The 13,006-nt window shown below is 43.9% G+C and overlaps 2 protein-coding genes across 2 annotated transcripts in view; both read left to right on the top strand.

Annotated features, from left to right (window-relative positions):
• Nucleotides 1-5,365, top strand: part of LOC138669668 (glutathione S-transferase Mu 4-like) — a 94,054-nt gene extending 88,689 nt beyond the window's left edge. Inside the window, exons 6-8 of the mRNA XM_069756332.1 lie at nt 3,902-3,997; nt 4,129-4,239; nt 5,143-5,365. Coding sequence (XP_069612433.1) covers nt 3,902-3,997; nt 4,129-4,239; nt 5,143-5,232 — 297 coding nt within the window. The 3' untranslated portion in view covers nt 5,233-5,365. The remainder of the gene's footprint in view (nt 1-3,901; nt 3,998-4,128; nt 4,240-5,142) is intronic.
• Nucleotides 5,366-9,865: 4,500 nt separating this feature from the next.
• LOC138672027 (piggyBac transposable element-derived protein 4-like) lies at nt 9,866-11,962 on the top strand. The gene is made up of 2 exons (XM_069760112.1): nt 9,866-9,966; nt 10,044-11,962. The coding sequence occupies exons 1-2, from the start codon at nt 9,908-9,910 to the stop codon at nt 11,860-11,862; spliced, it is 1,878 nt and encodes a 625-aa protein (XP_069616213.1). The 5' UTR covers nt 9,866-9,907; the 3' UTR covers nt 11,863-11,962.
• The last annotated feature ends 1,044 nt before the right edge of the window (nt 11,963-13,006 follow it).

Below are 13,006 nucleotides of genomic sequence, written 5' to 3'. Positions count from 1 at the left end.
TTCCCACCCCTTCCATTACTTCCCAAACTGTTGAAGAAGATCAAAGCGGAAGGGGTGCCGGTCATCCTGATCGCCCCGGATTGGCCCAGGAGAGCTTGGTTCGCGGAGCTCGTCAACCTTCTCGCGGACGCTTCCTGGCGCCTTCCAGACAGGCCCGATCTGCTGTCCCAGGGTCCGATCTGCCACCCGAATTCTCGGTCGCTCAGTTTAACGGCGTGGCTGTTGAGACCGCGGTTCTGAGAGCGTCTGGCCTTTCGGACCGGGTGATTCACACCATGATTCAGGCTCGGAAGCCTTCGTCTTCCAGGATCTACTACCGCACCTGGAAGGCCTACTTCCGGTGGTGCGAGTCCAACCGCCTTCCGCCTATGGTTTTTTCCCTGCCTTCTCTTTTGGCCTTCCTTCAGTCAGGACTAGATTCGGGCCTGGCTCTTAGTTCTCTGAAGGGTCAGGTCTCTGCGCTTTCCATCCTCTTTCAGAAGACCTTGGCCTCTCGGCCACAGGTTAAGACCTTCTTTCAGGGGGTAGCCCACGCCGTCCCGCCGTACAGGGCCCCTGTGGAGGCATGGGACCTAAACCTGGTACTGGACGTTCTGAAGGTTTCTCCCTTTGAACCTCTTAGGGAGATTCCTCTATCAGTTTTATCATGGAAGGTAGCCTTTCTTGTGGCCATCACGTCCATTCGCCGCGTTTCCGAGCTGGCGGCCCTGTCTTGCCGTCCTCCGTTTTTGGTCATTCACCAGAACAAGGTGGTCTTCCGGCCCCCACCTTCTTTTCTTCCTAAGGTGGTTTCCACCTTCCACCTCAACGAGGACATCGTTCTACCTTCCTTTTGTCCAGCTCCGACTCATCCTCTGGAGCGATCATTGAACAAGCTGGATCTTGTCAGGGCTGTGAGGATCTATCTGGACAGAACGTCCACTTTCCGGAAGACGGATTCCTTTTTCGTCATTCCTGATGGCACGCGCAGAGGCCAGCCGGCTTCTAAAGCGACTATTGCTCGATGGATCAGAATGGCAATCTTGGAGGCTTACCGGGTCAAGAACAGAGTGCCCCCTCCTGGGATTAAGGCTCACTCTACCCGGGCAGTCGGCGCCTCCTGGGCGGTGCACCACAGGGCTTCCGCCCTACAGCTGTGCAAAGCGGCAACTTGGTCTTCCATCCACACGTTCGCCAAATTTTACAAGGTCCATACCTACGCATCGGCGGACGCCAGCCTAGGCAGAAGGATCCTGCAGGCGGCAGTGGTGAGTCCTCTGACCTGATGGAAGTCTGTTTTTCCCGCCCTTGGGACTGCTTTGGGACGTCCCATGGTTCCTGTGTCCCCCAATGAGAGGCGATAAAGAAAACAGGATTTTTGGTTGCTTACCGTAAAATCTGTTTCTTGAAGCCTCCATTGGGGGACACAGCACCCTCCCAATGTTTTTGTTATGTGTTCTGACTGTTCTCACGTTTACAGTTCTCAAGTTTGTGGTTATGGTTTTTCAACCTTGTTCTTTCTCCTACTGCTTTCTCACTAACTGAAGAGTTTAATGCCAGTCGGTGGGGTGTACACTGCAGAGGAGGAGCTAATTTTGTTATTTGCATAGTGTCAGCCTCCTAGTGGCAGCAGCATACACCCATGGTTCCTGTGTCCCCCAATGGAGGCTTCAAGAAACAGATTTTACGGTAAGCAACCAAAAATCCTGTTTTTACATTCAATGCAGGACACTTACCGTATATACTCAAGTATAAGCCGAGATTTTCAGCCCATTTTTTTTGGGCTGAAAGTCCCCCTCTCGGCTTATACTCGAGTCATATACCCGGGTGTCAGCAGGGGAGGGGGAGCGGGGGCTGTGTAATTATACTTACCTGCTCCCAGCGCGGTCCCTGCAGTCCCTGGCTTCTCCGGCGCTGCTTATTCTTCCTGCACTGAGCGGTCACATGGCACCGCTCATTACAGAAATGAATAGGCAGCTCCACCCCCATAGGGGAGGAGCCGCATATTCATTGCTGTAAATGATCGGTGACATGTGACCGCTCAATTACAGGAAGAAGCTGCAGCGCCGGAGAAGCCAGGGACTGCAGGGACCGCGCCGCAGCAGGTAAGGGGAGCGCAGCGCTATAATTACCTGCTCCTCGCTCCGGTGCGGCTCCGTCTCCAGCGTCCTCTAGCAGTGACGCTCAGGTTAGAGGGCGCTGTAACGTAGTCAGTGCGCGCCCTCTGCTGAGCGTCAGTGCTGGAGACGGAGCCGCAGAGGAGCAGGTAATTATTGAAAGCGCCGGCGTCCTGAGAAGAGAGGTGAGCATTCTAAGGAGCACCTCTGGGGCCATAAAGGTGCAGAGCATATAAGGGGCACAGCATTATAAGGAGCACCTATGGGGCCATAAAGGTGCAGAGCATATAAGGGGCACAGCATTATAAGGAGCACCTATGGGGCCATAAAGGTGCAGAGCATATATGGGGCACAGCATTATAAGGAGCACCTATGGGGCCATAAAGGTGCAGAGCATATATGGGGCACAGCATTATAAGGAGCACCTATGGGGCCATAAAGGTGCAGAGCATATATGGGGCACAGCATTATAAGGAGCACCTATGGGGCCATAAAGGTGCAGAGCATATATGGGGCACAGCATTATAAGGAGCACCTATGGGGCCATAAAGGTGCAGAGCATATATGGGGCACAGCATTATAAGGAGCACCTATGGGGCCATAAAGGTGCAGAGCATATATGGGGCACAGCATTATAAGGAGCACCTATGGGGCCATAAAGGTGCAGAGCATAAATGGGGCACAGCATTATAAGGAGCATCTATGGGGCCATAATCAAAGGTGCAGAGCATATATGGCACAGCATTATAAGGAGCATCTATGGGGCCATAATCAAAGGTGCAGAGCATTATATATAGCACAGTTGTATATGGAGCATCTATGGGGCAATAATGAACGGTATGGAGCATCTATTTTTATTTTTGAAATTCACCGGTAAATGCTGCATTTTCTACCCTAGGCTTATACTCGAGTCAATAAGTTTTCCCAGTTTTTTGTGGCAAAATTAGGGGGGTCGGCTTATACTCGGGTCGGCTTATACTCGAGTATATACGGTATCTAAAAGCTGGATGTGAAACTTGACTCCAGGCAAGACAATCTAAAGTAGATGGAGGTAATTGACACAATTGCAGCTGCAATTATCTACAATCTGTTTTCCATAAAACACTTGCATTTTTTATGGTAAACATTTTTTCTTATTTTTGAATTGTATTCATGTGCATAGCATAGAAGTATTAATGGTTCTATATAACTTATAGACTTTTTTACCGAATCTTGTTTTTAATCCAGTGCTGCAGTATATCTTACTGGTGTAAATGCCCATTGTAATTTGTTTTTGAATCTTGCATTGGGTTTTTATAGACCATGTAAATGCATTGAGCCCTGGCCGGTTCTTTCTGAAACTGTTAGGATGTCTAGAGGATGACGAGGCATCCCAGCAGCTCCAGGCTCTTGTACATCGTTTATTTTGCTCAAAATATCTTTTAGGAGTTCTCCTCATGACTTTACACATGGGGAAGAAATTGTGGCATTGCAGAGGCCACGTTTTCTTTTATGTAAAGAAATACGACGATTATTTTACATAAACTGATTTGTATTCAATTTTGCTATCACACAGAACCTATGATACAATGGTAATCAGTGTGTGTATATAAGGAGTTGCTGTGCATGCAGTTGCATTATGTAAAAGAAAATAATTGCCATTTTGTTTACATTTTGATTTTTTTGGGGAGGGTTTTGAAATAGTTTTAATCAATGTCACCCAGCCTTATGATATATGATTAAGTAGCACTCTTTTTGCCACACATCAATTTGCCCAGACTATGGGTTTGGCTGCAGAAATAATCCTTTGACTTTCAATATTTCAGGAAGACCTGAAGGGACCATACCTTGAAAAGCTCCCGACTGCATTGACAAGATATTCTAAGTTTTTGGGGAAAAGACACTGGTTTCTTGGGGACAAGGTAAGTCCATTATATTAGGGTATTTCTTAAACAGCATAGATGCTTTCTTGACCATATAGTGTATACTTCTGTCTTGCTGGTAAATATATACATCACGATTTACATTTGCTGCATTTGCATCTACCCCAAAGATTACTTTTGTTGACTTTCTGATGTATGATGTCCTGGATCAACACCATATATTGGATCCTACCTGCCTGCAAAAATTCAAGAACCTGCAGGACTTCCATGCAAGATTTGAGGTACATTTTATATTTATGCCTCTAAATTACAGAAGTGGTGGGAAGCCAAACATTGATCCTTCCTCTTTTATGCCAGGATAATTCTCACACTTTTGGAAAGCACAATTTCATGACATACTTATTTGCTTCATGGAGTTGATAAATTGGTCTTAGATTTGCAACTGCTAAATATTTTTACTCCTTGAGAAGGAAAAAATAAAAACAAAAAAGCCTTCCTGTTCAGTATGTGACCTTCTGAAAGCCTATGATGATTCCAATGTTTACAAATTCGCAGTGAATATTTCAAAATTTTATTTTTTATTCAATCCTCCGTTCCGACCACCTGTAAAAGTACAGCAGAAACATTTTGAATGTAAACACCCATTATTTGGCATAAGATTGCTCCTTTTTTTTTCTCTCCTGTGACTAGTCTTGATGTCAATCTGTGGTTTTAGCCCCCTTATAAAGGACCGATGCTGGAATAGGTGTCCGCCAGGAGTGTGTAACATAGGTGAACATATAACCTGCAGGTCACTAAAAATCTTGTTTTGTATTATTTTGAAATCTTTATAAAACCAATTTCACACATCTGCAACTCATTGTTGTAGGAGGTGGTGGTGGGAGTGTTACCTGACCAGAAATGAACCTCTCAAAAGCCTACAAAGCTGTAGGTTAAGGTCAGGAAACCGTGGACAGGCTTGGCATCTTGGGCTATTTACAGATCTTGAAATACGGTTGCCTGAACTTGGCCTAAATATTTCAAAACCATGGCTCTACTGGGTAATGTTGGTAGGAAATGAAAAGGTAAAAAAAAATTTGGATTCCATCCTCTTTAAGGACAGTGGGTGGGGACATGTAGTGTTGTGCTTTTAGCTTTAAAATGGTTGCTTTATTTTATTTACTTTTTTTTTTCATTTCTTTCAGGCTCTGCCGGCGATTGCTGCATACATGAAAACACCCCGTTTCATAAGAAACCGTATTAACAACAGAATGGCTTCATGGGCCAACAAATAGTCTTGCACAACATATTCTGCCACTTATTTTACTGCCTGTTGGCTTCGTTCTGCATATTGAAAGTTTAAAATGTTTTGTTCCAGTTCTTTTAGCTGTAGTGTAAACCTCATGAGCAATAAATAAATCATTGGCAGTAGTGTGAATTATTCTGATGAGGCTTTGGGAAACGCAGAATCGGCATATTGAAAGATTTTTGTCAAATTATTTTGTTTTAAGGGAGAACGATCATAATGATGTAGTTTGAAAAGCCTTGTATCTGTTTTGTGAAAATGTTAACACCTTGATCTAAACTGCTTTACTAGAAATCTCTGTATTAGGTCGGTTTCACACGTCCAGATAATTCCAGTACCGTATAAAATCAGTACTGGAGTTATCCGTGTCCGTGTGCTCACGTGGCACATCAGTGTAGCACACGTGTGCCCACTGGGTACCACACGCACTGTGCAGGAGACAGCGCTGAAGTTTAGCGCTGTCCCCTGCATCGTGCTGAATCCGCGATTCATATCTTCACTGCAGCAGCGTTTGCTGCGTAGAAGATATGAATAATAGTGTTTAAAATAAAGATCTATGTTGAACCGTAGAAATAAATGGAAAAGGACGGCACTAGGGCGATACAATATCCAATGATTAGGACTGATAACGGAATCCCAACTGTCAGGTGTCATGAATGCTGGGGGTTGCGGTGCTCTGCATACAAAATGTGAACTAAGAGTCCATATCAACAATAGAAAGAAAATATGCGGCACTCACCCCAATATAGCAGTGGAAACGTGAGCTTTAATGGAGAAAATGAATTAATACATACATCCGTCAGGACATCAGGTAAGCAGGAGGGTGCGGTATTGGAGCTTGGACGACGGCCGTTTCGCACACTAGGTGCTTCGACGGGTCCAGATGGTAGATTACAACACGTCATTTCCTTATAAAGGATCTCTGACATGTAAGCGTTCTTAGAAACGTGAAACTAACAACTTTAAACTATGCAAAAAATGCGTGATAACGTGACATATTGTGAAATAATCTACATACAGAACATACACTTCCAAAGGATTCTACATTTGTAGTCAATATAAGTATAAAGCAGTAAATATCATTATACTTGCAATATTATCTGACAAGAATTTCAATTATAGCAGCGCTATGACCTCCAATATTCTATAAAAATACAGACATATCGAGCCTATCATTTAATCCGATAGGTCCCCGTGCGTTTGCATTTAGGATCCATTTGGCTTCTTTTTGTAATAAGAGTTTATTCTGATCACCTCCCTGCGGAGGAAATGTAACTATTTCTACACCTGCAAAATTAAGAAGGTCGGGATTAGGCTTGGTTCCCATTGCGTTAATGGGAACACGCTAACGGACAGCGTTGCACGGCGAAATTAACGCCGTGCAACGTGTCTGTTAGCGCGCCCATTCACGGCAATGGGAACGCGCAGCACTAGCGCGTGCCATGTTCGGCACGCGCTAGCGACGCGCCGGTGTTTCCTGGCGCGCCGCGGACGCTGCTTGCAGCGTCCGAGGTGCGCCCGCGGTCCGTTCCCCGCTCTCGCAGATCGGGGATCTGCGAGAGCGGGGATGTTACCGCGACCCTGGGACGCGGCCACATTAAAAACATTGCGTTAGTGCAACCCGTTTAGCGCTAGCGCAATGTGACCCTAGCCTTAGCTTCGTGTTTTTCTCTCATATGCTGAATGAGTCTTAGGCAGCCTTTACCTGTTGTAATCGAATTGTAATGCTCCTTGAATCTCATAATTAATGGTTTTATTGTTTTTCCGATATAAAAATATCGGCAAGGACAGAACAAAACATACACAACAAATTTACTTTTACAGAAAATAAAATCCTTTACCATATGAGTGATGGAGCCTATTTGTAAAGGATTTTTTGTTATGTGGAGATGACAAAACCTACAATTGCCGAATTTGTGGTTACCAGAAGGTGTATTACCAATTAGCCAAGTACTTTTTGATGATATCATTCTATTATGCACCAGCAGGTCAGATAAATTATGGGCACGTTTATATGCAAATTTTGGAGCATTTTTATAGATAGATATGAGTTCTTTATCAGTTTGTAGTACACGCCAGTTTTTTCTGATAGAGGCATGAATAACTTTATCCAAATTACTGTGCTTGAAGCAGAAAGAAAAATTATCTTTTTCAGATCGAGATTCATTAATATTTTTATTCTTTCTTTTTAGAAAATCATGTTGCGTATATTTATTAATACGAGTTTCAGCTTCTTTTAATAGCTGAGGGGGATAACCTCTCTTTAAAAAGTGGGATTTTAATTCATTTATTTGCTCATTAAATATTATGTTACTGCTATTGATCTTACGCAGTCTAACCATTTGGCTATAAGGCAGCCCTCTTTTTGTATGTAATGGGTGAGCACTCTCAAAATGCAGTATATTATTTGTTGCAGTTTGCTTCCTAAAATCTTTTGTTGAAATATTTCCTTCAATAATTTGTATTTTCACATCTAAGTACTCAAGATTATTGTTCCCATAACAAGTGGTGAATTTCATATTGTCATTATTAGAAGTGTTCAGATAGTTCACAAATTCATTGAATTCCATCTCACTGCCATCCCATATTATCATAATGTCATCCACAAATCTGGTATATAGATGAATATGCTTCAAAAAAGGGTTATTAATATTAACATATGTATCCTCAAAAACTGCTAAGAAAAGGTTTGCATATGTACAAGAGATGGGCGTACTCATTGCAGTCCCGATTAATTGTGTGTACCATCTGTCCATAAATTTAAATGAATTGTTAGATAATATGAAATCCAGACTTTCTAAAATAAATGATATGATTTCTGGATCTAACCCCCTTTTTTGCAAGATTGTCTGTATAGCCCACACACCTTTATCCCTTGGGATTCGGGTGAATAAATTTACTACATCAATAGATGTTAGGCCGGGATCACACATGCGAGAAACACGTCCGTGTCTCGCATGTGAATTCCAAGCTCTGGCGCCGGCACTCCAGAGCGGAGCGTGCGGCCGCATAGCAACACATGGAGCTGCACGCTCCGCTCCCAAGTGCCAGCGCCAGAGCTTGGATTTCACATGCGAGACACGGACGTGTTTCTCGCATGTGTGATCCCGGCCTTAGAGCAAAAGTAGGTTGCCAATCTACCTCTTTAAGGATTAACACTAAATCTCCTGAATCCTTGATATATGAATCCTTGATATATTTTCCTATCGCCACGACAGCACCCACAACGAGAGAAGGGATCCGCCCACCATCCGGACAGGAACCTACAGGTTAAAAAGGGGCGGTCCCCCTCGCCCTCCAGTTTGGGTTCCTGTCCGGACGGCGGGAGCCTACAGGTTTCGTTCTCTTACCCGGGTCCGCCAAGCCTCTGTGCGGTGTCCGGGGGGAACGGCAGAGTGGGGGGCCCAGAAGCAGCGTCGGGGGAAGTCCTGTGTCCAGCTTCCCACCTCGTCTGGCAAGGAGCAGTGGCGTTCCCGGGGGAAGGCACGCCGCCCTGGGTCGTCCACACGCGCACGACGCTGCAGGAGCAGGTCGGCGCTTATGACCCGGAAGTGAACCAACGACTTCCGGAGGAGGCCGGGAGGAGGAGTGCGGGACCTTTGAAAAGAAGGCAGCGCTTGGTGAGTGGTGTGCGGCAACATGTCTTCCACAGGAGACGCCGAACACCGACAGGAGAACAGAGGAGCAGCAGCAGATCTCGTAGTGGTGGTGTGGTACGCGGGCAGCAGGACCCTGGCAACCCGACGTCACGTCGCACCTCACCCCCTCAGAAACCGGTACTCTAATTTCATCAGCAGTGGTGAGTGTTATATTTGAGCCATTGGCTGATACAACTGTCTTCTATACCAGGGGTCCCCAACTCCAGTCCTCAAGGCCCACCAACAGGTCATGTTTTCAGGATTTCCTTTGCACTGCACAGGTGATGCAATTATTACCTGGGCAAGACTAAGGAAATCCTGAAAACATGACATGTTGGTGGGCCTTGAGGACTGGAGTTGGGGACCCCTGTTCTATACTATGCTTTGTTGTAGGGGAAAAAGGTCTCAAAATCTAAGCATAAGCAGTGTGCTTTATGCACGGAGCCAGTACCTGACACCTATTTAACCCTTGTCAGGCTGCATAATTTTACAACCTTAACAGGCTGCATAGGTACAATTGTACCTTCACATATACCTCCACTGTGGGAAGACTTTACTTGGTTTCAGAAACTAAAGTTCATTCAGCTACAAATGTTATGCTGATATCTATTGTTCAGTGTTGTTACTGGTCACTTATGTTGCTGTCAATTAAGTTAATTCAAACTGGGAGTGGCTTCTACTTGTCTTCCTGCCTCCCTCCTCTCATTAGCCATTTTGCTGTTCATCTCATTGCTGTGAACACACATTTCTAGGCTTGTGAAGTCTTCAATTTCTTGGAAACGAAGGTAGGAAAGTCTCACAGCATCTAACAGCCAGTTATACCTTTATTCTCATTATGTGGGGACAGAACAGTCAAATTGTCTTTCAGCCTGGACTTGGCTTACATATATTTTGTATGAAACTTATCACTATAGGTATAATTTTTATACGAAAAATGGATAATAATTAGTATCTACATATTGTTTTACGATGTTTTATTTATATTCAGCACAAAATACGAAGCCAAAATTCATCTAGCAAGTCATCATGAGTGATAGTAATGCTGGATCTAGTTTCCGCCATAATCCAAGAAAACGTGTTTGCAGGTTAGTATAATTTTGTGAAAAGCCAATAATGTAGTATTTCGGAAAATTATTTATTTTACATTTTTTCATATTTACAGATTTACGTCTGACGAAATAATGCGAATGCTAGAAGAATCTGATTCTGAGCATGAGGATGAACCATATGTTCCATCTGATGATGAAAACTATGTACCACAAGTGGATGTTACTGAAGAAGATTCAGACATTGAACAAGAAATGGTCATAGAGCATGAAAATGAATACGAATCAGACGAAAGTGTTGAGGATGATTCTGTGCCTCAAAGTGCAGGCGACATTTGGACTGCTAAGGATGAAACTCAATGGTGCAGTAATCCACTGCCAAATGCACAAACAAAATCTCGTAATGTCCTACGACAAAGAGGTGGCCCTGCAGCAATCAGCAACCTATATACAGCAAAAGAGCTATTCAAGTCCATCATGACTCCCGAGATGTGTGACATCATATTACGGGAAACGAATCGAAAGGCCAAGAGAGTTTGTGATGCTTACAACAACGAACTGGTACAACGTTTTCCTGATTCTTCCAAACGGCCACCACAAAAAACATTCAAGCAATTTACTGAAACTGAACTTCATGCATTTTTGGGCATACTGATTGCTGCTGGTGTGCACAGAGCCAACAAAGAGAATCTGGAGGAAATGTGGAATGTTGCTGCTCTGCCTCTTATACGTGCAGCCATGTCTCGTGACCGCTTCAAGATGATACTCAGATTTATCAGGTTTGACAACGAAAATACACGTGCAGAACGTGTGCAAACAGATAAAGCTGCACCAATACGGGACATCTGGACAATGCTGAACAGTAATCTGGAGAGAGCCTACAAGCCATATCATTGTATCACCGTCGACGAGCAATTATTTCCATTTAGAGGTCATACTAAATTTACCCAGTATATACCTTCAAAACCAGCTAAATATGGCATAAAGATTTTCTGGGCTTGTGACTCATCAAATGCCTACCCTTTACAAGGTCAGCTCTACACTGGGAAACCAACTGATGGTCCTCGACAAGTAAACATTGGAGAACGAACAGTATTGGACCTAGTGAGCTCGTATAAAGGCTCTGGAAGAAATGTCACCACCGATAACTTCTTTACAACCATGGAACTAGCTAAGGTATTGAACTCCTGGAACATGACACTAGTTGGTACAGTGAGAAAAAACAAAAGGTTCCTACCTAACAACATGCAGCCTGCCAAAGAAAGGCCTGTATACTCGACAAATTTTGCCTACAATCATGATGCAACAGTCTGTTCATATGTACCAAAGAAGAACAAATCAGTCGTGCTTCTATCATCTATGCACATGACGGGAGAAGTTGAAGAGACACTAGCAGCCAAGCCAGAGATAATAAAATACTACAACATAACAAAAGGTGGCGTTGATGTTATGGATAAAATGTTGGGAGAGTACACTGTGAAACGACGAACATCACGTTGGACTTTGGCATTTTTCTACAATATGATTGATGTCAGTGGGTTAGCATCCTACATCATCTACAGAGAACACAATCCAAGCTTCAGGGCAAAGGATCAACGAAGAAAGTTCCTGAAAGATCTCGCAAATCAGCTGTGTATGATTGCAATTGAAGATCGTAGTACAAACAAAATGATAATGAGAAACCATTTTCTTCGAGGTGCAGTAGAAATGGTGCTTGGACGATGCATTGTGGTAGCATCGCAGCCAGCAGCTGGCCCCAAAATACCTCATGGTAGTCGTGGACCCTCCCCTGTTGTTGGTAGTTGCTATGTCTGCAGAGACCTGAGGCGAAAACAACGCAAGACTAGAAAGTCTTGTGTGGTTTGTGTGAAACCCATTTGCGATGAACACTCTGTAGCAAAGCCAACATGCATTACTTGCAAAGAAAATCAATAAAAAAAAGTTTCTTACATTTTCTTTTATAATGTAAATGAACAGTTTTTTACTTGTTTATAATAGTTAAATAGCATTATCATTAAAAAAAAATTTATGCTTTTTCCCTTGCATTATCTTCATTCAAAATATATGAGGTACATTTGTACCTATGCAGCTTGTTATGGATGCAAAAAGATCTCGACCCCTTATCTCGGAAGCGGGTGGAGATATTTTATTGAAATTTGGCCAATATATTCTGGACCAAAAATGTAGAGATGTCACGAAATTTCAGCCCTCTACGTCTTTTCAAAAAAAAGTTATTGCAATTTTAAAACGGAATAGTTACAATTGTACCTATTCAGCCGGATAAGGGTTAAAGAAATTATGTCAAACATGTATATGCCGTACGTTAGAGGAAGAGGCCCCCCTCCGTGTATCGGATTTGAGGGAAGTAATTAGGGAAGAAATAAAATCGTCCCTTAAATCTAGACGGCATGAGAAGAGCAGTATGGAGATGGTATCCGATTCCAGCCCTTCGTTGCAAGAGGGCGAGTGCTCGGAGAGTTCTTCACCATCCTCCTCAGATGAGGAGGGAAGACCTTGCTTTTCCACTGACAATATGGAGACTTTAATTAAGGCAGTCCGTGCAACTATGGGGGTTGCAGAGAGTAAAGAACCGAAAACAACCCAGGAGATCATGTTCGCAGGGCTGAGCCAGAGAAGTCGCAAAGCTTTCCCGGTGGTAGATTCCATTAAAGATCGGGTCAAACGGGAGTGGGACAAGCTGGATAAAGGGCTCTTACCTTCGGCCGCAAAAAGAAGGTACCCCTTTGAGGATGACACCTTATCCCAGTGGATGAAGATCCCAAAAGTAGATGCGGCAGTAGCCTCTACCTCGAAAACAGCCTCACTACCATTAGAGGATGTAGGACTCCTTAAAGATCCTTCAGACAGGAAGGCTGACCTGCTCCTTAAGAAGTTGTGGGAAGCGTCATCTGGAGCCTTTAAGCCCGCAATCGCAGGCACCTGTACGGCTAGATCAATTATGGTCTGGGTAACTCAGCTGGAAGAACAGCTTAAAGCTAAAGTACCCAGGGATAAATTGTTAAATTCCCTGTCTCAGGTCAGAGAAGGAGCGGCTTATCTAGCGGATACCTCGATTGAT

Source organism: Ranitomeya imitator, chromosome 3, assembly GCF_032444005.1.
Source record: "Ranitomeya imitator isolate aRanImi1 chromosome 3, aRanImi1.pri, whole genome shotgun sequence".
Taxonomy (NCBI): domain Eukaryota; kingdom Metazoa; phylum Chordata; class Amphibia; order Anura; family Dendrobatidae; genus Ranitomeya; species Ranitomeya imitator.
The sequence above is the reverse complement of the archived record's forward strand: the minus strand, read 5'-3'. Positions and strand labels throughout refer to the sequence as shown.

Coding starts and splice junctions, on each gene's coding strand:
- LOC138672027 (XM_069760112.1), top strand. CDS start 9,908: ATGAGTGATAGTAATGCTGGATCTAGTTTCCGCCATAATCCAAGAAAA. Junction 9,967..10,043: donor CCAAGAAAACGTGTTTGCAG/GTTAGTATAATT, acceptor TCATATTTACAG/ATTTACGTCTGACGAAATAA.